A 22,094-nucleotide genomic window follows, 5' to 3' on the forward strand; every position below is an offset into this window, starting at 1 on the left:
TGTGCAGAAATCATGTTCAAGGATCTTTACATCAACAACTTGCTGCAGATCGTGTATATAATGGTTCTGTTCATATGGACTTTTAATTAATTTATAATAAAGTTGTTCTGTATATTTTAATGTATCAGGTTTATTTGGGGTAAAGAAACCCAAAATGTATTTTAATGTTTACATAAAGACTTTCAACAATTTCATCTTTTTGTTGTAGACTCATATTTTTACTAAAATAAAATACCTTGCAGGATTTCTGTAGTGGAGTTCACATCATCCATTTGTGGATCTTAATCAGCAAAACAAACACTTACATTGGATTGCTGAGCCTACCAGAGACGGCAAATATTTGTAATGTTCTGTTATTATTTGTAAGGTGCCTATGTGGTGAGCATCTGCATTAAAGGGAAAGTTACACTAAAAGCATAGCATCAACATTTTGGGCAAAACTGCACTTGATGACATCACATTTTTGCCATTGACCAAGAGTTCTGATCCAAGACTAAACGCTTTCATAAACGTTTGTGGACCCGGCATGTTTTGTTTGGTCCCCGTGTGTTTTTGTTTGTCTCAAGCTTTTCTTTATAAATGTCCACGTTTCAGATGTTTTCATTTTTAACTCTTTCTTTCCATGGAGTATATTTACCCTGGTGATGTAACACTCTGTGTTTAGGGTACTTTTGTACACACATAAAAGTGCTATAAACAGGCTAGTCTATTGGAAACGGATGTGTAGTTTACAGCTTTGATCAAGTTGGCGCATAATACCGTGGCGCTGAGAAAAAAAAACAATTTACTTAATGCTTTCATTTTCCAACACTTTGTGTCACTTCTGTATCCTGTCCAAAAAAAGCCTTTAATGGCACCTAAATGAAAACTATTAATAGCCGCGTTGTTATAAATGGGGAGTGCCACTGCGGTAACAGTCTAGTTTAGCACGATGCGGAAGCTTGCTTTGTTACATATTATTTATTTTTATATAGCGCCATCAAATTCTGTAGCGATGTACAATGGGTATTGTTCCAGTAAACCAATTTGCCTTTGTTACCAGTCGTGTAATTATAATGACGATTCATGCTCAAACACCACACTGAGCTCACGGGAAGGCTTATCCAACGTAGTCCTTTCCTCCACAGGCCCGTTAAACTCGCCAGCACCTTAAATGTTGTGACGTCTGAAACAAGCATAGCGCTAGTTTCTAAATGCAAATCCCAGACGGGACTCTCAGCCACCAGCCGGTGCTTGGTGGTAGCCAAGTCTGTAAGAAGCAGGTCTGGACTGGCCGTCTGTCCCACTAGACTAATGCCTGGAGTGCCGCGGTTCGATAACGCCCCGCGCTTACCCGATCTGCCGCTCCAGCATATAGCCAGCTGCCGGCCCGCGTATTACATTTAGCAGCCGCTGGCATTAAAGTGTCAGGGCTGGCTAGTCCTCCCCAGTCTGGCCCTGAAAGAAGTACCAGATGTCTTTGTTTCTTGGGGACATTTTCCCAGCTGAGACTTCTCGTGGTCCCCGGAACCACAAAATGAACAAAATATTTGGTTTTAATCACAATAGCGGATCAATGACATAAAACCCAACATAGTGTATTAAATGGCACACAAATGCTAAACGTGATCAAAATTGAAAGAAAAAAATGGTTTCTTACTAATCGGGGCATTTAGACCAAGAAGACTTTTATTTACACAGTTTACTTTCTTGCTGTTACACAATATTGCGGCTTCTATGGCAGCAGAACACTCTGAGTGCCTTGGAAAAGTGTGTCAGAGGGACTGTCCTTACTTATGAGGGGCACTTGGGAGGTATGTTCCATCCAGGGGTACAACCGAAATAAATATGACGCCAACAGAACTGCATCGCCGCGCATCATATAACGCGCCCGGGAGCACGTTACACGGGCTCTGCCACCGACAGGCTTTACCCGAGACCCCCTGTCACCCCCACCCCACTGCCGCCACTGTCACGTGCTAACGTGTCCTATTTATGGAGCAGCTGCTGATCCCATCATCCTCAGCCAGTCCAGAGAGGTTTGAGATGATGGGGATTGTAGTCTGAGGCGTAACAAGCATTCCAACCCCTCTATGGTGACAGGGACACCGGGGCCAACTGGTCACATGACTCATGACTCACGCATGTGCATGACGTACCATCACGTGCTTTCTGTCAGCCGTTCTACGCTTCCGGGAGCTCTCCGCAAGTACCCACTGACAAGGCAGGTACCCCGCCCCTCACCGGGCCCCCTCCGGTACTGAGCCTCTCCCCGACCCCCACCTGACCCCCTCTGCTCTTTCCATTCCAGTACCTGAGGGGTCTGTGACAGGTGCTGACATCTGCCCCTTCTTGGCACGACCCCCAGACACATTCTGGTACAGACACCCATACCTCCCGGTCCTCTCCCAGCCCCTTTCCAGTATAGAAGATCCCCCATAATAACACATCCCAGTATACAGATTCCCCCCCACAATAACACCTCCGAGTATACAGATTCCCCCCCACAGTAACACCTCCCAGTATACAGATCCCCTGACAGTAACACCTCCCAGTATACAGATTCCCCCCCACAGTAACACCTCCCAGTATACAGATCCCCTGACAGTAACACCTCCCAGTATACAGATTCCCCCCCCCACAGAAACACCTCCCAGTATACAGATCCCCTCACAGTAACACCTCCCTGTATACAGATCCCCTCACAGTAACACCTCCCAGTATACAGATCCCCACAATAACACTTCCCAGCATAGTAGATCCCCTCACAGTAACACCTCCCAGTATACAGATCCCCACAATAACACTTCCCAGTATAGTAGATCTCCTCACAGTAACACCTCCCAGTATACAGATCCCCACAATAACACTTCCCAGTATAGTAGATCCCCTCACAATAACACCTCCCAGTATAGTAGATCTCCTCACAATAACACCTCCCAGTATAGAAGATCTTGTCACAAAATAAGTTTCCAGCACACAACACCCTCCAGCAGGGTCACCCGTGTGATCGGAGATCTCTTGGTGCTGCTCTCCCTCCGGTATCCCGGTACAGAACAATTCGCCAGCTCAGGCTGAGACGCGGAATCCCAGAGCGGTAAGTTACGCCGGATGCCGATTTCCTGACTTTTTTGGGTGATATACTAATATTTTGTAAATATTCAGATACATCAGGCAGATAACTATTTTCCGCGTGATTCCACAGCAAACCAAAAGCGTTTTGCACCATATTGTGAGCGACTGTATACTGCGGAATCAGGATATTCCTTATATTGCCAGAAACGTATAAAAATGTCCTGATATTGGCGCTTGGGGGCTATCTGATGTATGATTCTTAACAGGAAATATTATTTTCAATATTCCCTGTTTTATGGAAAAAAAATGCACACTGTCAGAATATAAATGACATCGGTACCTGCGTTTAGATATACTCTACATATATACTGGTAATCGGTTGTATCCCAGGTGTAAACACGGATCCTCTGCTATAATCTGTTTTTATACACGTTACTGTCTATTTACAAACATATTTGTAAAGTAATAGATACACGCGATGTAGTTAGTTGGTGGCAGAGAATGTTGCTGGAGAATTCATGGATAAATTGCAGATTTTACACATATTAAATCAGGGGTTCTCAAACTGCTGCAGGACTACATCTCCCATAATGCTCCTTCAGCTAAGGGGCTGGCGGAGGAGTATGGGAGATGTAGTCCTGCAGCAGCTGGAGGGCCGCAGTTTGAGAACCCCTGTATTAAATATTATACATATGAAACTATTGGGTAACTCTTAGAACCCCAGTGGCAGCTTAGTGAATTCCCCTTTCGCTGTGTAGCCCCCCCTGCTCCCCCGAGCTGTCCCAAGTACAAACCGCTCTGATTATATTGAGAAAGGCGTCCTAAGTTGTCCAAGGCAAATGAACTCTTGGAAGCCATGGGTTTCTAGTCTGTGGGAGACTCTAGTGGGTTTCCCTGCACCTCGGGTTGACCCATTAAACCTTTTTGGTCTGGTGGTAAAAATAGTTTTTTTTTTTCTGTTTATAGCAAAGATTCTGTAAAGAAGCTGGTTTTGGCAGATTGAGATCTTGCACCCCTTTAGACATATTCCGGGGCAGATCCAGGTATACTGCTATTTACAACTAACCGCACTAACTCTTATAGGCGACTGTAGCCTATAGGCTTTCAGTATTCCGGGACAAAGCAGCTAATCGGGCAACACACCTTTCACAAACTCAAAGTTTTTATGCTGATGCGATATCTTACGCAATCTTATTTCCGACCTGCATTTCTCCTTTCGTTTTAGGAGTATAGAGATATTCAAAAGTCTCGGTTGGCGTCCATGAGCCGCAATGTTGGGGAGAAGAGCCGGGAAAAAAAATGCCCAGGCCAAGGGCAGAGGAGCTGCAGCGGCAAAGGAGGTAAAAAAATATATAGCTTTCTTACCTTTGTTGACCCAAAACTCCATGATTGTCAAGCAGCGTATGCATGGATGGCAGGAGATGCCGCTCATCATTTATGGGATACCCGTTAGCAACCCCTTACGAGCAGTTCTCTTCAATAATATATTATGTTATTTGCACATAGTCAGGCTTTGGGACAGATTGCCACAAGCTGTGGAATCCTGGTCAGGTTATTCACTTACATTTTACCTTTTTAGCAATGACAGAATGTGCTTCTCTTGGTTCCAGATGGGACTGTTTATGGAGTTCAACCCTGAAGAGATGATGCTAGGAATTCCAGATGACCCAGATGATGGGGATCTGGAAGCCGAACTTGCAGCCCTGACTGGGGCAAAGCCAATGCCAAAGGCAAAGCCCAAAGGGAGAGGTGAGTGATTGTCAAGAAGGAGAACCTTTAAAGGGCGACTGGGCATAGCTAATTCGTCTGCATCCAACAGCTCCTCTCCCGATGGATCACATAGAGAAGATGGCTCAAGAATGCATGAGGGACTCGGATGGTGAAGATGATGAAGATGAGGACTTGGAAAAAGATGAGGATTTACTGGTAAATAGAGTTGGCTTCATTAACCTTTTAGAGTTATGCAGGGTAAAGACAGATTGGGAAATGTTAATTGGCACTTGAAGACTCTTGTAACACTTCATTCTCCTAGCAGATAGCTGTTGTCTGTATGGTGACGATACACTTGCTTAAGGCTAGAAAACGACAAGAAGAAAGTGTCGGTCAGGTCTATCAAAGCATTGAACTGTGTCCTCACGCTGAGCGGTGCCGCTGCCTACTACTCCTTCTCGGTTTCTCTCTCACACTTGTGGTCTGTCCAGGTCTCAGTAAAGCTAAGTGTTCAGATATGATGTCATGTCCAGCGCTCACTTTTCTCAGACCTGCAGAAACCACGAGTATCAGGGAGTGCAGGAACCCTACCTGCCAATTCCAGAAGGTAAAGGATCCACATCGATCCTTCTTGACCCAGGGCCCCACAAGCCCCGAGGGCAGCGCTGCATGTAGCACAGCTTAATATGTGTATATAATAATTTAACTGAAATGTTCGTGACGCGTTTAAGTTGTTGTTGTGAGTTTTCTGTATCTCGCGGCTCTCCCCGCAGGCTGAGCTACAGGAAGTGGTGGGAGAAGAAGAAATGGAGGTGGAGCGGCCACATCCTGACTCTCTGGCTTCAGGGCTATCTTCACCTGATCTGGAAGAACCTGCTGAGCTAGCGACGGAGACTTCATCCCCAGAAGTGGACAAAAAGCAATTATCACAGGTAAGGTTTGAATGGCTGGTGCTGTCTGCTGTGGTAGTAACCCTTTAAATGCCAGATTGGGCATAGAAGCAATATGCTGTCTGTCAAATATATTATATAAACGTTAAATGTCTAATCGGCAATTTTCCTGGACTGTGTAAGGGAAATCAAAACATTTGATGCAACCCAGAAGACGTATTCTGTCCGCACGACTTCTCAGAAACACACAGCGCGAGGAAGCGTGACAGGCCGGCGCATGTTCATTTGCCAGATATGTTTATTGTGTTTTTGATTTAGATACTGGAACTTGGAACAGACTTTAGCCAGCCGTTATCTTTTCAGTCAACAATTCTCATAGTGCCTGGCAACCCATAGGCACAGTCTTTTTTTTTTTTTTCCTCTTGCTCCAGGCACAGCGTAATTGGAGTTGTTTGCACGATACCCCCATGGCTACTTGCTAGAGATGCCTACAGCCTTAATTGAATAGCTAGAAGAACTAAGTGAAATGTGGTTTAATGATGCGTACAGTGTGTATATTTTGCAAACCCTCTTTAAAAGTTGGCAAAAGTTTTTACATTCCCAGACTGCTGAGTGTCTGCTTAGCGGGAATCTTTCCTAATCATGCTACATGTATGGAGTTTTGACTCTGACTGTGGGTTGAATTAGCTCCACACCACCTTCCTGACTTTAGAGCGAATGCACTCAGTTTATTCCAGTATTTAGTGTGGCTGTTTGTACTTAATCCGATCTGACGCATTACTTTGTCATGTTGAAAGTCTTGCTTTTATGTCTCTCTTCTTTGTGTGTTTAAGTTTGGAACTCGCATCTCCTGCCTCTCCCACTGGGCATTTTACCTGTTTGCCCAACAGGTGGTGGAACTAGCCTGGCTACATAATAGCATTTCTTACATTAATAGAACCACAAAACTTTAATGTCTGATACGCAGAGAGCATAGATCAACTAATGTGGCGTATCCCAGCATTTATATTCTCCTTTTCACTGGACTCCATGACGCTTACACACAGATTTTACACATTTTTGTAAAAGGTAGGTTTTAAAAATCAAAACACTGTTTCTATATGAAGTATCTTAATATGACGAGTCTTGTAACCTCCTGAGATCACTGTCGTGGGGGTCTGGTTAAAACTCGTAACAAGGGAAAAGCAGATCACTCTGGCCCTGAAGTTCTTAACGATGAGAAGTAACATCAGCATCATGATGGAGAATCCTTTAGAAGTCAGTGGCTTAAGGCTGCGGTCTGTGTATATATTTAAAACGTCAGATTTACTTTCAAATATGTTAAGGGAAACATCGCTGCAAGATCCGCAGGTCAGTAGATGTAATACTAATTCGGGAACACACCCTTGAGCCGAACACAGGGCACTCTGTTCTCCCGCCGGCCCCCCTCCCAGGTTCAGCTTTTACAGCGGTTTCTTTCCATTAAAGTCATCTTTTTTTCTGAAAGTTTTCTCCAGTCTCAGTGAAGACTAAACAGCTAAGAAAACTTAACTGAACTCGGAGTAAGATATATATATATATATATATATATATATATAGATGTATCCGCTGTCGTTGCTGGATATTGCCCTTGAGATTCGCAAATGATCCAACCATTGTGGTATTTTTCTTGAAGTTTAGCTGAAGATAGGATCTGCCGGACTGTGTGGCCGTTGTTGGAGCGATAGATCATGTATGAGATTGACAAGGTACCTTCATCGCTATCTTCATACATCAGCAGCTGCCTTGAGCCGCGTATTACTGGTGTGACTGGGTTTATCGCAGAGAGAGGGGGTCCATTAAGTAGGAAATGTTCCTGTTTCTGATTTATGGTTTAATTAGTGGATTATGTGTTGTTTTTGCATTGCGAGGCTTGCTGTATACATGCAGAGGTGCGTAGTGTTGATAAGTCTCTAGGTCAGGACTGGACGCATATAACGTCTGCTTTTTCTGATAGTACCAAATGTTTTCTGCCGCTTTATATTACTCTTAATGGATTTGTGCCTTCCAGGACTCTTTAAAAAATGAAGTTTGGTTCTCAAATTCTACACAGAGTCCTCCAGCCGTGTTCTGGGTTGAGGACTTGTCTTTGTGGCTGCCTGTATTACTCGTGTTATTAGAGTCGTTTGGTAAAGTCGCCCGGGGTGAACGTATGCCCAGCATTTACATGACACACCGGATGTGGTCTGCCAGTATACTCTCATTGTCCTTTGTTGTTGTTATGCATTGTAATTTATGGTAAAGGGGAAGTTCCGTCTAAGTTAAAAAAACAAACTTGGTTTTGTGTACATCAAAATATAGTCTTTGATAATTCCTGGACAGAATACATATGGGTTTGATATGACAAATGCCAAATACTTTTTTCAGCTGCTAGAGTATGTTTTGGCACATTATATAGAAGCCTTGGTCAGAGATTACTGAGACAAAGTACGCTTCAGATGCGGCCAGGTATTGGAAAAGACAAAAAGGTCAGAATCGGTTATAATTAAGATTTACTCTGGTGATGCTTTGCTTATAACTGTGAACTTTGAATATATTTACAAATTTAGAGAAAATAATCTCACTTTCTAGCAGATCTTCTGAGGGTTTGTGATTACTTTTTACAGGCTGCGGGAAATTTGTTTGGAGCACGGAAATTACCGTATTTGCTCGATTATAAGACGACCCCCCCCAATCTGAATATTAATTTAGGAAAAAAAGAAAAAGCCTGAATATAAGACGACCCTATAGGAAAAAAGCTTTACCAGTAAATGTTAATTCATCTAAACTATTTTTTTTTTTTTAATAAAAGCTATGATTGAGAAAAATATTTTGGTTTTATTTCCTTCTATTTTCCAACCTGCCCCCCCGTTATGCACATCTGCCCCAGAAATGCCTTATACCCCCTATATGCCACTGTGCCCCATGATATGCCTTTTAACCCTCTAAATGCCACTGTGCCCCCTGATATGCCTTTTGACCCCCTATGTGCCACTCTGCCTCCAGAAACGCCTTATACCCTATATGCCACTCTGGCATTTAGAGGGTTAAAAGGCATATTATGGGGAAGAGTGGCATATAGGGAGGTTTAAGGCATTCAGGAGGCAGAGTGGCGTATAGAGGGTTAAAAAGGCATTTCTAGAGGCAGAGTGGCATTAAGGGGGTTAAAAGGCATTTCACAGAGCACTCTGCCTCCAGAAATGCCTTATGCCCCCCATTTAACACTCCCCCGCCCCCCCCAAAAAAAACTTACCGGTGTTTCTGACTTCCCTGTCATGTAGCCGGGGCACGGTGTAGATCCCACGCACTTACGCTGCAGCCGGAAGGAGGCGTGGCTAGCAGCGGGGGTTGTCTGCGTCCATCGCGCAGACCTTCCCCGGCTGTCAGAGATCAGAGTTCCCCGCACCGGGACCGACGCGGGGAACTCTGATCTCTGACAGCCGGGGAAGGTCTGCACGATGGACGCAGACAACCCCCGCTGCTAACCACACCTCCTTCCTGCTGCAGAGGAAGTTGTCTACGCGAATCCCGTAGACATCTACACGCTGCCCCAGCTACACACCGGGGACTCAGAAGTACCGGTTAGTGGGGGGGGGGGGAGACAGGAGGATCCAGGTCCCCTGCAGCTGCGGGGGATCTGGATCTTAGTCGTCTCATAGTCAGACCTATTTGAGGTCTGATTATAAGACGACCCCGATTATAAGACGAGGGGTATTTTTCAGAGGATTTACTCTGGAAAAAAACTCATCTTATAATCGAGCAAATATATAAATTGCAAGGTTTTGCTTTATAAAAAAAAACTACTAGTTTCCAATGTATTTTGGAACAAATATTTATCCGCTTCCGTTTCCAGACCAGTGGTGAGGGGCTGCTGCAAACCTTAGAGGAGAGGATCAATAACTACAAAACGGCAATAAGCAATGCCAAGCAAGCCAAGGAGAACACCAAAGCCAGACGTTATGAACGGGGCCTGAAGGTCAGTCTGACATCCCGGTATTTATCGTTACATGTCGTTACATGACATTCAGATTTCATTTCAAAGCCCATGTATATTTTTTTTAGTTTAAAAACTTTTTCCTCAATCCTCATACTTAGAAAGTTTATAGTCAACATTTCCTCCTCTTGCAGACACTGGAGTCAATGCTAAATTCTGCCAGACAAGGAAGGGTTGTGAATGAAGCAGAGATGCCTCCCCCGGTAGCTACTGGAAAACCTGAAGCAAGTCCTGTGCCTTCGGTCACGAGAACAGAGGAAAAGCAGTCAGAGGACACGAGCCCCTCTCCCGCAGATGGCACAGAAGCTATTGTGCATCTGGGATCCTCAGAGGACACTGGAGGTACATGGACAGGCAGTGTTACATCTGTGGTTCAGTCTGACACTGATGAGACTCACAATGATTACCACTGGGTATATTAAAAGCAATTTTTGTCCAACAAAAAAAAGATGCACATAAAGTGTACTAAGTTTTTCACACATGGCTTCTCCATTTTGACTTTATTTTCGCTGAATAAATCATAACATGGTTTATGTAGCATATGTTTGTGATAGGATTCATTCATTTTGTAGACTCAAAGACTCTGTTGCTCACGAGGCAGAGAGAGTACAAGCTGGCAGCACTGAGAGCCAAACAGAGTGGAAATGTGGAGAAGGCAAAGGAGTACATGAAAATTAGCAAGGTAAGAGGGGAAATCACAGGAGGAGTTTGTGCAATTTCATGGTGATCATGTTTACTCCTTTGTGACAGTTGATATGCCAGGCGTGTCATGGAAAAACAGCGTTAATGACAGTTGAGTTGTGTGGCACGTCATGCGATGAAATGAGCTTAGGAAGTGATCAACAATCTCTACCTTCTCTCAGAGAATCCCGCTGAAGGTCCTTGATATCAAGGCACTCAGTAACACCAAGAAAAAGTATTCCAAAGCACAGTATGCTCGCTCTCCAGAGCGATCACATTCACCACTCATACTTCCTTGATCTGTGGAGGTAAATGGGATGTCTTCTAAAATTAGAAGTAACTCATTCAGGTCTATTAAGTGGTCCCCATTACTATCAGGTGCTATCAGTCCAAGTAATTACATCACAGATGGACAGTTTAATGAATACCATTAAACTGCAGAAATAATTGGCATCTCCAAGTGGCATCTATCTAATACAAAACAGAATTATTCCTATTCAATTAGTTCACTTACATTTTAAGTAAATTTACCAATGTAGCCTGTACTTGATTCAGATTTCTAACTCAGATCCAATTGTATGCTTTTATATTGTATATTATAGTAGTGTATAGTGAGTGTTGAGTTCAGAGTTGTATATATTTTATTATATATATTTTTACTGTGTTAAAGCTTCCTATATGTGTGTCTGCATTTACACAGGGTCATTAAGTTAACCAAGCACTTTACAGTTCACATATTTGAATATTATTAATTTCCCTTTTTTTGTGTATGGCAGAAATTTAGCAATGTGGTGGAAGCTTTGGAGAGTGGCCAGCCTGTGGATCTTAGCAACATGCCGCCATCTCCTGAGGGTTAGTGTTACTACAGAAAGCATTGTTTGTTCTTTAAGGAACGCCATAAGATTAATTCCAATTTACTTCCCCCCCCAGAATATGATATAAGGGTGACGGAAGTGAAGCCCCCAGTGCAGATAGAACCTGTGCCAAATGATCAAAGCCCTACCAGCACTCAAGGTGAGAAGCATCTAAGAATACTATTTAAAAATGACCCTTCTTTTATCGTAACGTATGCCAGACATGTTAAAATCAGGCGAGTAGGTGGGACAGCCCCTTTAAATTCAAGGCAGCGCAGAGCATTCACCCCGCAAGTATTACAAATGTATGTTAAGTAGGTTGTTTTGTGCTCTGCAGGAACTTCGGCTATGTCCCTGTTACAAGCGCTGCAGCAGAGGATGGAGAAGTACAAATCTGCAGCACAACAGGCCAAGGCTAACGGCGATGAGCGGAAGGCCAGGATGCACGAGAGAATCGCCAAGGTGTGTAGAGAACACACGGACAGGTTAAACGCAAACATGCGGGCAATAGAGAGGGGGAAGAGGGTTAATTGTGGAGTCTATCCATAAAGCCTCAACGTTTCCTCTGTGAAGTAACCGGCTTAAGGGGGCGAACGTAACAGAGATTTCATTGAAAAAAGAATTGTTTGGGGGAAGTGGGTGCTGCTGCTTTATGAAAAAAAAATTTTACTTTATGAACCTGAGGTGAACTTTAAAGATTGTGTATAAATCTCATTTAGATCTCGGTTTGACTGTGGTTCTATCATCTTAGTAAAACAATTAATGGTTCAATTAGTATGTTTGTGTTTTATTGGTCCCTTTGGTTGGTGGATGCTTTACTAAACAGAGCAAAGTAGCCAAAAGAGCAATTGGTTTCCATGTTGTTTCTATGGTTTGTCTGTTTCCTATGTTTATGGATATTATCTTTCTGTTTAGCAATATCAAGATACGATCCGTGCTCACAAGGCAGGGAGACAGGTGAATCTGGCTGAGCTTCCAGTTCCTCCTGGTACGTTTGTTCCTCTGAAACCTTAAACTTGTCAGGATCTTCTCTTTAGTAGACTGATGCAGGTAATCATTACTTTGCTGGTGTGCTTACTGCTGTGCCGCTTACAGGTTTCCAACCGCTTCCCGGCATGGAGAACACAGAGGGGGAAGGGAGCATGGAAAAAGTACTAGAAGCAGCCCAAAAACTGGCAAATACCGAAGAAGCAGAGGTGGAGGACGAGGTTAGTAAATATTTTTGTCTGGCTTCACCCAAAGTGTTTCTGTCGATTCGCAGATACATTTTTTGTCTTCAAGTAAATAAAGTGTGTGGTTATTTTGATATCTTTAGTTTTTTTTAACCCAAGCCACATATATAGGTAATCTGAGATGGTTTTATGTAACACAAAAATGAAATTGATTTTATGGAAGTGGTGTCTGTATTTTGCATATAAGATGTCCCTAAGGGTTTAATGTAGAGTCTCCAGTCTGGCAGTGATAAATCTTGTTTCCTCTAGGACCAGCATACAGAAAAGCCGCCCGTTCATCAAAAACCCACCCAGCTTGTAAAACCACTACCGGTGCCAAGCATACCATACAATGGCGAGACCTCCCTTCATGCCAAATCACCCACAAGTACAGAAGGAGTGGAGTCCACGGAATTGCTGTCTTCTGAAGGTATTGGAAAATCCAAACATCGGTGCAACCCCTTTCCCCGAGGTAAATCCCCGCTAATAGAGATTTTCTCCCAGCACGGGATCAGCTGGAGTTCCTGGAGAACCGGAAGATGCTGTACAGGAAAGCGGCTCTGCAGGCCAAGCAGCAGAATGACCTGGAGAAGGCCAAGCAGCACATGAGAGTGTCCCATACCCTGCAGGCCTACATTGACCAAGTGAAAAGTGGGAAACCAGTAGACATTTCTAAGGTCAGGATGAAACCTTGTTAACAAAGTAACCGTACACACCCCTGTCGGATCAACTAATGTTAATTCATATAGTCCTATCAATGTTCCTCTGAGATCTTATGAAATGTCACATTACCAATCTGTGACTTGACATTCCAGATACCCTCTCTTCCAATGGATGAGGACAATGATTTTGTTGTAATTGAAGCTGAAGACACCCGACCGCCTCAGAATACAGATGAAGTCTACGCTCATCTACTGAAAATGCTTCAGGAGCAAACTGAGGTGTGGAGCAAGTATCATCATCACCCTACAGCTTGTTCACAGGCCTCCATGTACCATTAATTTTTTTGGACAAAAATACTACATTTTAAGTCCAAATTATGTAAATATGAATGTTTCATTTGCTGTTTTATTATTCTTTATTATTTTTTTAGAAATGCATGCGTTACTCCAAACAGTTTACACAAATGGGCAATGTTGCTGAAACCACGCGGTAAGTCCTCTCCTTTTACTCTTTTTATTCTCAGATAATGTGGACCAGCCCCCCCCAAAACGTACCCTTTTTAGTAGAAAGGCAAACTCTTAGATCCCGTTGTAGTTGATGCTTAAAAGATCGGCCCTTCTCTGCCATAGGCATCTCTACACCCAAGAACTATTTTTTCTGCAGGTTTGAGAAGATGGCCGAGGACTGCAAAAAGAATAGTGAAATTCTGCAGCTGTCCCAAGCTCAGGGCCTTGAGCCTCCTCCCTACCACTTTGAGGACAAAACCCTGAAGATTGTCAGGTAGCAGACTTTCTTTTTTAGGTCTTGCAAACCCAGATAAGGCATTGGTATGGTACGCGTGGCTTAGCTGAATACATTTTTATTGGTATTTAATGCAAGAGCCTTTTTGTACCCCGGTTTGTCCTGACTTAAACTTTTTTTGGGGATGATAATGCATATATGGGAAGGGTTACATTACAGAAGTAAAATAAACCCTATAGAAGTGACCGTGTTACAACAAATTAACTTTGTATGTAAGGGATTGGTTGCTTGGAATGGTACATCAGACTTTAAAGTCCAATAATAGTAAATGATTTTATATATATAGGTAATGTATAGGCAATATGTAGACCAGGAGAAGAGAACCCGGCTTTCCAGCTGTATTTTAATAGCAGCTTTTTGCCATCTGTCTCCTATTGAATCATGGGAGCTGTAGTTCAGTGACGGCTGGAGAGCACACTTAGCTTGAGACGATCTGTGCCTCGTTAGCATTTCTATTTTTTTTTTATTCCAGAATTTTCCCGGAGCTCAGCAGTACCGAAATGTTACTCATGATTGTCCGAGGCATTAACCTGCCAGCGCCGTCAGGTGAGTCTCCCTGCGATGTTTAGTCTGTATTCTGGAATATGGCGGCATGTCTCCTCTCTCCGCACTTTAACCCTTTAACACTGTTTATTTTGTTTTCCGTCCCCCCCGCAGGGGTAGCACCGAATGATTTAGATGCATTTGTGAAGTTTGAATTCCCATATCCAAGTACGGTAAGTATAGATTATGTTTCTCATCGAGCCCGTCTCCCCGAGGTGGACACTTTTTGGTAATAAAACGTCCTTCTGTTTGGTTTTCAGGAGCAGCCTCAGAAAAATAAAACCTCGGTTATTAAGAACACCAATTCCCCAGGTATGTGAAGCAGCCCATACATTGGTTAAAGTCCAGATTAGTTTATACGACTGGGCCACACAAACCCACTGTTAATGGGATGCATTTTTTGCCCTTTTTAACTGTATTAATGTGCTTTTTTGTATGTAGACATTCTGTGATAACATCATTTTCCATTTTGTCAGAATACGAGCAATCGTTTAAACTAAACATTAACCGAAACCATCGAGGTTTTAAACGAGTCGTACAGGCAAAAGGCATCAAGCTGGAAATATTCCACAAAGGGTAAGCATTGTGTGTGGGGAATAAATACAGAAAAAGAGGAGCGCAACCTAAAAAGACTCAGTGTAACTGGTACTGTGACATAGTGGGCGGCCAAATAGTGTGACGGAATCCCCAATATTTATGCCTCAGATGCTTTTTAAATAGTATTTGATTGGATTGCGCTGTTTTTTGTGCATATGGGTCATTATTTAAGCAGCAACCTGGGAATCTGAATGTTTATGCCTTTTATGTTCTTTAGGTTGCGCTCCCTTTTCTGTATATTTTCTTTTGTTGTCCTTTTGATGCCTTTTTCTATTGATCTTTTGCATGCACAAGGTGTTCTCAAATAAATGTGAATTGTGTATCTGTTTGTCCTCAAAAATCTTTAAATAAAAAATGTAAACACTCTTGTTAGGAAAGTTCCAGGCGACGTTTTCCATATTCACAAAATATGTGTCAATCATATTATTAAATGTTCCTTAACTTTCTGTTCTGCTCTTTTCCCATTCATTAGCTTCACGGTGGATGGACCATTGAAGTAATCTTTCTGTCTCCATCACAGGGTGTTTTTACTGAGGAGCGATAAGCAGATCGGCACAGCAAATCTGAAACTAGACAAGCTGGAAACACAGTGTGAGATCCGAGAGATTGTAGAGGTAATCATTTATTCCAGCTCCTCGTGAGATTATATAGATTTCATTATTATATATAAACATAGCATTTATGCTATTTTTGTGACAAGGGATATTAATAGTATGTAAAGTCTGAACCATTAGAAAACCAAAACTTTTTATTTCAGGTGTTTGATGGCCGGAAGCCTACAGGGGGTAAGTTGGAGGTTAAAGTCCGACTGAGGGAGCCCCTCAATGGTCAGGATCATCAGACAGTAACAGAAAAGTGGCTGGTAATGGACCAGGTTCCTCGCAAGGTAATCAATATACAATTTATTTATTCTGTAATCTATGAATATCTTTGGCTACTTGCGTCAGATCAGAGCCTGTCAGCCAAGCTGTTCTCTAACCGATAGAATAGAAATCCTATGACCTGGAGACAATAATTTCACGGACTCTGAAAGCTAAGATATGAGAGCGCATACTTTTGCCAGTTTTCCCATGTTATGGTTACATGTATAAAACATTTAAATAGTTCATAACACTACCAATGTATTTAATAATGTCTGCCCCTGCTTTGTCGTCGTATCACATAGAATCATTCCTTAGGACTTTTGTTCCCAACACAGTCCTTGATGCAGGAGAAGCTCACCGGCCATTTAATATGCGTTGGGCTGTAGGCTTCTGCCCCTCGTTACCAGCAGCCTTAGACCCTTCCCCATTCTGAAACATGCTGCATTTAATAAGTGGGTGCAAGGCTACGTACATTCACTACCACTTGATCTTCTAAGAGTTCATCTGAAATGGTGAAGTAGCCACTAATGAAGGTTTGAGAATGAGAGTTTTCTCTCTCAGCTCATTCATACGCACTTTTTCTTTTCCTTCCAGTAAGACACAGAAAAAGGGGCAAAGCCAGAGGGTGTCCTACGTATGAAGACATTGCCTTTTTACTCTTTAAACCCTGAAGAGCCAGCTGAGTGTTATATGACGCTTTGATCTGCAGGCCAGTAAATGGGTTTATATACCAAAGACTGAAGAATATCCGTCTAATCTTTAGGATATACTACAGCAACAAAGCAAGTGAAAAAAGGCAGTTAAGCAACTCAATTAATAGTAAACTTTCCATAGCAATGCAGACCACAACCCTGCACTTATCATGAAAACCTTACTAACCCATACAGCCGCAGAGCTTTTTTGCACAGGATGGCGATGTGCACACAATGGCTTATGTCGTATTGAATGTACATGAAGATCTATTGGATCCTTAGTGACTGATGCACAACATGAGGATTCAGAATGTCCGTTTGCTGCTACTTATTTGTCGGAGGGGCAGGTTACTGGGCTTTCGGCCCCTTGGCAAGTAAGGAGGGTAACGAGTCCCAAACGCAGGCAGCAACCCTCTTGGGGAAATCCGATGATTGTGAAATCACTGCTGCTGTTCTGGTGCTGAAATCTGCGCTGCAGTTTATGTCCTTTTTCTGCTCAACAATCAGGGTCCCTTCCATCAACACGATAACAAACATCTCCTATTCATAGTAATTGCTGTTTCTAGACGCTCCATTAAAAAGGTCTCTTACATGAATGTCAAATAACTTGAACTAAACCTCTGCTTAGTTGGCACCTGCTGTGTCATCACATAGCTCATAAACCATTAAATGTGCAGTTCTACTTTTAACCGCACAGAAACATTAAAATTGGCCGGTTTGGGTGTTTATTTCCTCCAAGGGTTTAATGCGTAGCAACACCAATCCACGTTCAAACGACAGTTAAGCATTCCCTGCAAAATCATGAATGGGGAGAATTTTACCCGATTAAACAGATTCTGCCTGGGCGTGTGTCTCGTGCTGCTATGAGTAGAGTGTTTTATGGCGCCTTTTAATAATCTAACATCAAACCGAGCTCGCAGCCTCCACAAAGAGCTACTAACTTGATCCAACCCTGTGCGATGCCCTCTTCATTCTCAATGCCCTCATTCTTTTAACCAGTTCCAGGCTGCGTCGCTCACCTTGAAGTCAACATTACAGAAAAACCAGGGGGGGGGCTGCATCTTATCACCGCCCGGCAGGGAATGTTTTAATTCTCCCGCTGTTATATGGCTGCAAAGACACTCCATGAATATTTTTTCTTTTTTGGCCAAGCAGAGCTCCACCAGAGCCCACAAAGTTTCACTGTAAGTGCCTTTAATCACATTAGTCTGGTTTTGTCCAGTAAGTCATCCGCTAGAGCTTCGTCCATTCGGTGTGCCTTTTCTTTTAAGCAGGCTGTAATCGTAGTAGTAAAGTAAGTCTTACGCAAAGGAACCCCTTCAGCGGCAGGAATACCTGCATTTCAATGTGTGCAGGTCTCTCGCTGCAAGGGGGGGGGGTTAATACCTTTAATTTATTCATAGTTGAGGGTAAAGATGTTTGTGCCATGCGTGAATCATTGTTCAGACTGTTAGAGAAAGCCATCTTTATTTATTGTCGGTACATGCAAATGTTTTATGTATATGGTATTAAATGTAAATGGTGCACCTTTTTATGTGTTGCTTTTTTCCTTCCCCGGGGGGGTTCTCAATTCAAGGGGGAAAATAAGAGCAAATTTACATTGAGAAACGCTGAAATAGCCAAAGAGGGGCACTTTTTTAGGGGGAGCAGTTTTAAAGGGGACTGAAATGCGCTCACACTCCCAAAACATGCTGAGCTCCTTGAAAAGAGGGACGTTGGGGGAAGCGACGGACATTGGGATTTTATTCGCAACACGGGCCACTTGGGACGCATGCTTTAGACATAATGCTCAATCCTTCACCAATAACCCTTAAGAATCATGTTTGCGTTTATGGACCTGTCTTCTGTGCCGATGTCGGAGAGGGGACGTGGTGTTTCCATACAAAGAAAATGAGGTTTATTCACTAAAGGGAGGGTTTCAGGAGAGTTGTGCTTTCCTGCTTCACTATTCATTATGGGCCAACAATGGCAATTTTGTCCAGCGAGGACGACTGAGCTGGTTCTGTATCATGCATAATGCTGTGTGTAAGAAATATCACTAATATAACTATACATTGTACAGGGCCAGCCAAGCTCTTCCTTCAGGATAAGTTCACTGCGTGAACTTATGGACCCTTATGTATAGTGACGTCGATGAGATGAAACAACTCTCTCTGCTAAGTAAAGTAACAATGTAACTAAATATGGCTGTTCCAATATTAGAACCAGGATAACCTTATTAGAATGTGATAGAAAATACAATGTTACTTATTACATTACAAAATAGAATAGATTTTTATTAAAGGAAAATACATTTTATAGTGAAAACAAAAACTCACGTAACAGTGATTAAGTCATTCCACCGATGCAAGCAAATGGTTAGCAAATGAATTCTGCTTTGCATTATAAAAAGCGAGGTATAAGGATTCGCAGGGATGTGTTCCCCAGATGCTGGGCAGCCGTGCCATGTATTAACTCACATGTCGGTTTCCTCTCACACTGAACTACAGCTGAGGCAAACTTCAAATCGGACGGGAGAAGAAACAAAGATATGTATACCAATGACCTTATGTAAGTCTGTCGCAAAACGTGTTTGTATTATCGCACCGCATGGAAGAAAGCCGGTCCTTTTCCCTTTAAATGTTATTACAGCCATACAAAAACATTGATTAGGTGAATTTGCTCAGCGGGTTATTGCATGCACCAAGCAAGATACCTTAACCCCTGCCAAGCCATGCACTAAGACCCATCAGGTGACCCATCACACCCAATAGGCTGCTAGACTCATTTGCCACCTTGTAGAAAGTGCAGTTTCACTGACATATACCCAGGAGCAGAGTATACAAAAATCGCAAGGGAAAGTATGGCCAAGAGTTAGACAATTTCTGCTTCTCTTGTTGCTCCTGGCTGCAGTTTCCTCAACACATAGCCGGAGCATCTTGACACCTGGAGATGTCAGTGGTTGCCCGCTGTAACCAGAACGTAGTCCGGACGCACATACATATATACATACCTACCAACACACATACGGACATATATATACACACACAAACTGTAAATTGTTCTATATGAAGAGAACCCTTTAAATACGCCCTAGCAGAGGAGAAAGCTTTCTGCGGGGATTACAGTCGCATTTGACTAGCAACACATCAGCAACATGGGAATTACAGAAATAGTTTAACACACAACACAGGGGGAGACACGTACCTTCAAATGTTGCAAATGAATGAAGGGGTTAATGTGACAATTTGGATAAATCCCTACACACAGGATGCACAAGAGGGAATATTACGAAGAATATAAAAACAGGACAATGGCGAGCAATAGAACAGCTTAGAACCTTTTCACTTCCCGTTCATTGTTGGACCAGCTGAACGTCTGGTCAGATTTCTCCACTCACGCAGTAAGATGTGAAACGGTCTAAGAACTTAAAAGAATATTTTATTCCCAAGTTCTTACGACAGGGCATGTACTGAAAAACACCACACACAGAAGTAACAGTATTCAGGACACACAAGACAGATGGGTATGTTTAATCGTCCAAATGACATCATAGTTACAAAGGCATGTAGGAAATAACAGCGGAGGTGCGTACGGTCCCAACCTCCGAGGCGCATGGAACCGCGTTGATACAAATCGCGATTGTATTTAAACATTGCTTTCGTCATTCTAACATCAGATAATCTGTGGCCGAGAACATGGGAAGCAAATACTTGTCTCTGCTAGTGGGGCAACTTGACCTGCCCATGGAAACAGAGATTTACAATTTCTAGAACATATTTCAGACTATTAAATAATTACAGTTTATGGTCAGACTACATGCCAGAATCCCACATATCCCAAAATCAGGCAACATGTAAATACATTTCTCAACAGACATGACGTATGCCTGTTTTCACGCACAGCCCCCTAACAGGATTGTATGGATCCATTATGGTGCAGCCCATACCGGACCATGGCGTTATAATACAGTAACGTCATTGTATATAGGATGGTAACAATGTTAGTCTGAAGTCATGGCTTTATCTTACTAAACATGCTGGCTTATGACATCGGATTATTTTCTTTACATTATTATAAAGAGTGCCAAGATAAAAACAAAAAATAGAAACTTTAATGGACATAGATCACATGTAGCTTAATATTTGGTCTGCAACTTCAGCCTCTGCAAGAGCTGCCGGGGGCTAAAAACCATTTAATACTGAATCCAACAGAAGATCGTCATATCTGTAATGCTTGTGGGGCATATGAGTAACAACACAGTGTCTGTGCGTCAGGGGGGCACAAGGAATCATTTGTATAGAAGGAATCTTATATTGACTGAACATAGAAAAATATTTAAAATCCGTTGACGTGCTAGTACAGAGTACAGAGTACAGAATACAGAGTACAGGTGTCTTCTTATAAGAACAGATCAGTCGGCCGATATTTCATTTATGGACTTTTCATGTGCGGATTGTTAAACTCAAGGTCCCTTTAAATTAACAAATAGCACAATGTAGAAACTTCTACAAATGAGAAACTGCGGCAGTCCTGGGAACATATGGGAAGTACGTATATATTATTTTTTTTGTCGGATGATAGAAATATACGTACAAACTTGTCTACAAAATGGGATTGTGGTATAAAGTTCAAAATGCGGCCTGATCACCATAGCTGGGAGCTTTCTAACTGAGCCGACTCTGAGACTCTTCCATTTGGAAGATTCTCACCAAACGTGTTGCCCAAATGGCTCGAATACCGGCCTCATGGAAGGCTTAAGTTGTCATTATTTAAAGATCCACTTAATTGAATCATCTGCATTCAAACAGAGATCTCGACCATAACATACAGGTAGCAACGCAACCAGTTGGGAGTCTTAGATGTGATTACAGGAGTCAGCACCTTCATCCTGAGGTTGGGGCAAAAATCCTGAGATACAAATCGTGTAGTCCCTATGCATGCTTATCACTATAGCAACCAATCGAACAGCCCAGGCAACAAAGGTTTATCGCTCTGGTGATAAGACCTCTTTTTATTGTAAACTTTGCACCAGAATCCCTTTTTGTAGATACTCTGCTCATACTTCTTCATGTGTATCTTCTAGATCAGTAATGCAGAAAAACACTTTCCGGGCAGCTTTTAAATCTGTAGAACTTGCGTCCGGGGGTAAAACGTGGATTCGCAAGAAATCAGAGCGGATCAACATCTCCGTAAGGACACTGAAAATCCCATAGCGCTATATGTACTAACGTAACCATTTATTAACAGCCTCCCAAATAATAACTGCAAAAGTGATCTTGCATTATAAATAACTCAGAAAGTCAAACTAGGAGATGAAGACACTCTGCCTAACATAAGAACCAAGATAAAAACATCTAAGTTCAACCTTCCTCAGCTGTAAACTTGGATTTGGTTAACAATTTGTGTGGCAAATACAATCCCAACACTATAAATGGCATATGGCAGCTGAATTGTGCCAACATAATAAATAAAATTAAATTAGAACTGTTGAAGAGTGTTAAATATTCAATAGAAATAGCAAAGAAAAGTAACAGTAGAATTATGGGTGATGGTATTGGGTGT

At 42.5% G+C, this 22,094-nt stretch overlaps 1 protein-coding gene across 1 annotated transcript; it reads left to right on the forward strand.

The window, feature by feature from the left end:
* The first annotated feature begins 4,325 nt into the window (after positions 1-4,325).
* Positions 4,326-21,745, forward strand: LOC149288488 (coiled-coil and C2 domain-containing protein 1B-like). The gene is made up of 25 exons (XM_089491661.1): positions 4,326-4,394; positions 4,665-4,803; positions 4,874-4,980; positions 5,538-5,701; positions 9,510-9,627; positions 9,780-10,048; positions 10,213-10,327; positions 11,103-11,178; positions 11,257-11,340; positions 11,518-11,642; positions 12,096-12,168; positions 12,276-12,388; positions 12,662-12,795; positions 12,882-13,068; positions 13,207-13,332; positions 13,485-13,543; positions 13,718-13,834; positions 14,328-14,401; positions 14,513-14,571; positions 14,659-14,710; positions 14,875-14,974; positions 15,516-15,609; positions 15,753-15,881; positions 17,825-17,844; positions 21,616-21,745. The coding sequence occupies exons 1-25, from the start codon at positions 4,326-4,328 to the stop codon at positions 21,743-21,745; spliced, it is 2,733 nt and encodes a 910-aa protein (XP_089347787.1).
* Positions 21,746-22,094: the final 349 nt, after the last annotated feature.

This window comes from Sceloporus occidentalis, unplaced genomic scaffold (assembly GCF_023333645.1).
Source record: "Sceloporus occidentalis isolate IW3139 unplaced genomic scaffold, rSceOcc1.0.p SCAF_51, whole genome shotgun sequence".
NCBI lineage: Eukaryota > Metazoa > Chordata > Lepidosauria > Squamata > Phrynosomatidae > Sceloporus > Sceloporus occidentalis.

Excerpts from the sequence above, each read along its gene's own strand:
- LOC149288488 (XM_089491661.1), top strand. The coding sequence starts at position 4,326 with ATGTTGGGGAGAAGAGCCGGGAAAAAAAATGCCCAGGCCAAGGGCAGA. Across the intron at positions 11,643-12,095 it reads TGCACGAGAGAATCGCCAAG|CAATATCAAGATACGATCCG; the intron begins GTGTGTAGAGAA and ends CTTTCTGTTTAG. Across the intron at positions 14,711-14,874 it reads TAAGAACACCAATTCCCCAG|AATACGAGCAATCGTTTAAA; the intron begins GTATGTGAAGCA and ends CCATTTTGTCAG.